At 33.1% G+C, this 2,982-nt stretch overlaps 1 protein-coding gene across 1 annotated transcript in view; it reads left to right on the top strand.

Moving 5' to 3' along the window:
- The window catches only part of LOC107684031 (putative lipoyltransferase 2, mitochondrial), a 3,937-nt gene extending 1,243 nt beyond the window's left edge, over nucleotides 1-2,694 (top strand). The window contains exons 2-3 of the mRNA XM_016480153.1: nucleotides 854-1,329; nucleotides 2,477-2,694. Coding sequence (XP_016335639.1) covers nucleotides 885-1,329; nucleotides 2,477-2,694 — 663 coding nt within the window. The 5' untranslated portion in view covers nucleotides 854-884. The remainder of the gene's footprint in view (nucleotides 1-853; nucleotides 1,330-2,476) is intronic.
- Nucleotides 2,695-2,982: the final 288 nt, after the last annotated feature.

The following is a 2,982-nucleotide window of genomic DNA, read 5'->3' as shown; positions in this document are numbered from 1 at the left end:
CAAAACTCCTCCGCGATGCCTTGTGAAAGCTCGAAAGGGAACTATAAATTTGCAAGGTTGCACATATATTAGAAGTTCTCAATTAAAAAAAAAAAGCTATCTATTATTATTATTTATTTGTTGTATTTATTATTATTATTATTATTATTATTATTATTTATTTTGTAATGATGACGTTCATTTTTTTTGTAAACGGTCTCTTTAAAGCAGCACTATGTAACTTTTTCAAAAGTTACTTTGTTCAAAATTTGCAAAATGTATATAATGAGCGAGTACATCATGAATTCATCTTCCAAACCGCGTTTTTGTCTTATTCCGAATCACTACGGTACACTTATAATAAGTACTTATATTTGGACTATTGTAGCCTGGTCGGGTCGTCACCGCTGCGGAGTAACACATACCTGCGTGAATCGCCATAGACATAAACTTAGAGAAGTAGCTCCGGTTGGAATGTTCTTCATTCTATCTTTCTGTCATTGCACCGGGTTTGTAGTTGATTAATGACATAAAATGCATTTGTTTGTTTGAAGCACTTTCTTTTACTTCACTACACCTTTTCACAATTGTTATTATTATTGTAATCTGGGCATAATAATATAGTCTACACATAACGATTCCATAAAACCTCATTCCTCTTTATAAAATAATAATAATAATAAATAGTTTTTTTTTTTACTAATGTTTATATTTAATTTTATTTCAGCTTTATTTTAATTAACAAAAATGTTTTAATAGTTTTAGATGCAGTATATCGTGTCACACTATTAGTGATTCACATTCCAACCTCTTATGGATTAATACAAATAAAATACAGGAAGTAATCGTGACCTTGTTTTTTCTGTCTCTTTAGCTGATGCTTCAAAAGCCTAAGTGAGGACACAATGACAGTCACGAGGGCAGCTGTGAAGGTGGTGCGTTTAGGGAGGATTTCCTACCGCAGTGCCTTGAAGGTCCAGCAGCAGCACATAAAGCAGCATCTGGATTCGTCCAGCTGCAGCCCAAACACTTTATTACTGTGTGAACACGAGCCTGTGTACACCGTGGGCATCAGACGGGCTCCTCACCCTCCTGAGGAGGAGCAGAGACTCAAAGCGCTGGGCGCAGACTTCTTCCGTACCAACCGAGGAGGTCTAATAACGTTTCACGGTCCTGGTCATCTGGTGTGTTATCCCGTCCTCAACCTGGCCTGCTTTAAGAAGAGTGTGAGATGGTATGTGTGTGAACTGGAAAGGACGGTGATCAAGATGTGCATTCAATTTGGGATCGAAGCCTCCACTTCTCTGGATACAGGTGTCTGGGTGGGCGACAACAAAATCTGTGCAATCGGTAAGTACATTTTTAATTTTGTTTTGTTTTTTTCTTTATATGCGTTGATTACAGGTCAAAAGTTTGGACACCTCTGTTTGTAATTTATTACTATTATTAATTTGCCCACTTGGAATAATAGTGTCAAATCTGGGGATTTGTGTATTGGAATTATTTTTATATTTGTTTACAAAAGTAATTTAAAACATATCACAACTAAAATAAGAATTTTGGATGAATTTCCTTCCAAAAAAAAAAAAAAAAGGGTTGTAATTTTTTAATAGTCTGTCCCGCTCTAGCATTTCATGAAGTACAATATTTGAACTATTTGTTGTTGTTGTTTTTTTATTCACATTTATTTATATAGTGCTTTATACAATGGAGATAGTTTCAAAGCAGTTATTTAAAATGTTCTTCAAAGTATATGTAAATGTTATTATTATTATTATTATTATTGTTGTTGTTGTCATTATATTTTTGAAAGAAGTTTTACCAAGGCACACCACGACTGCATTCGTTTGATTTGATTAAAAATACAGTACAACTTTCTTTTTGTGACTTTTCTTTTGTTGTTGTTGTTTTTTACAATTTAACTTTACTTCTTAATTCTCAATTTTAATAAACTGCAAAATGTAGTTCAGTGTCACATATTTCTTCAGAAATCACTCTAATATGCTGATTTAGTGCTCACAAAACATTTCTTATTATTATCAATGTTAATATATTTGTGGGAGCCATGATTTTTTTTAGGATTTGTTCAGGATTTTTTTAATGAATAAGAATATAATATTCAAAACAATGTTATTTATTTAAGATTCTTAAAAGTATTTATTTTTTTGTAACAATGTAAAAGCCTTTTCAGTTATTTTGATCAATTTAATGCATCTTTGTTGAATAAAATAATTAATTTCTCTAAAAAATAAAAAAAAATCCTACTTTGACCCTAAACTTTTGAATGGTAGTTTTCCCACGAGCATTTTCATTGTTACAATTTGTGTTCTTTTCATTGGTCACCTAGAAATAGTGCAGAATATTCAGAATATTAATTTTAGTTTGTTTTATCATTTATTTGTTTAAAAAAAAAAAAACACGACACCGTTGTACCTTTTGTCAATGAAATAAAGTTCAAGAGAAGACTGAGATAAAGTATTAATATTTTGTTTTACAGGTATTCATTGTGAAAGATACATCACCTCCCATGGACTGGCTCTTAACTGCAACACAGACATGAGTTGGTTTGATAACATTGTGCCATGTGGGATTGTGGGTAAAGGTGTGACGTCACTGAGCCGAGAGCTGGGACGGGACGTCCCAACTGAGGAAGCCGTACCAAAACTGCTGGAAGCCTTTACTGAACAGTTTAACTGCACTTTAATATATAATTAATAAATGCATAATTTCAAGTGTTTGAAATGATTTGCTATTTATGTGCAACATCGTTTTACCTCTCTGGGAAAATACTGTGGTGGTACCATGGTACAGTGATGTTATCAGATGGAAATGGTGCAGCATGCTTAGAGTATTCATGGAGCAAAGTTGCTTCAAATAATAATTTGTCGTTCATGGTTGACCAAACAGATGTTCTTCATGGATTTTGTTGAGAAATGTTGCTTGAGCAAGTCCAGGAGTCAAAGTTCTTCACATTTTCAAAGGCAGGAGTGATACAATACAGCA

This window comes from Sinocyclocheilus anshuiensis, unplaced genomic scaffold, assembly GCF_001515605.1.
Source record: "Sinocyclocheilus anshuiensis isolate Anshui unplaced genomic scaffold, SAMN03320099.WGS_v1.1 scaffold221, whole genome shotgun sequence".
Classification (NCBI taxonomy): Eukaryota; Metazoa; Chordata; class Actinopteri; order Cypriniformes; family Cyprinidae; genus Sinocyclocheilus; species Sinocyclocheilus anshuiensis.
The sequence above is the reverse complement of the archived record's forward strand: the minus strand, read 5'-3'. Positions and strand labels throughout refer to the sequence as shown.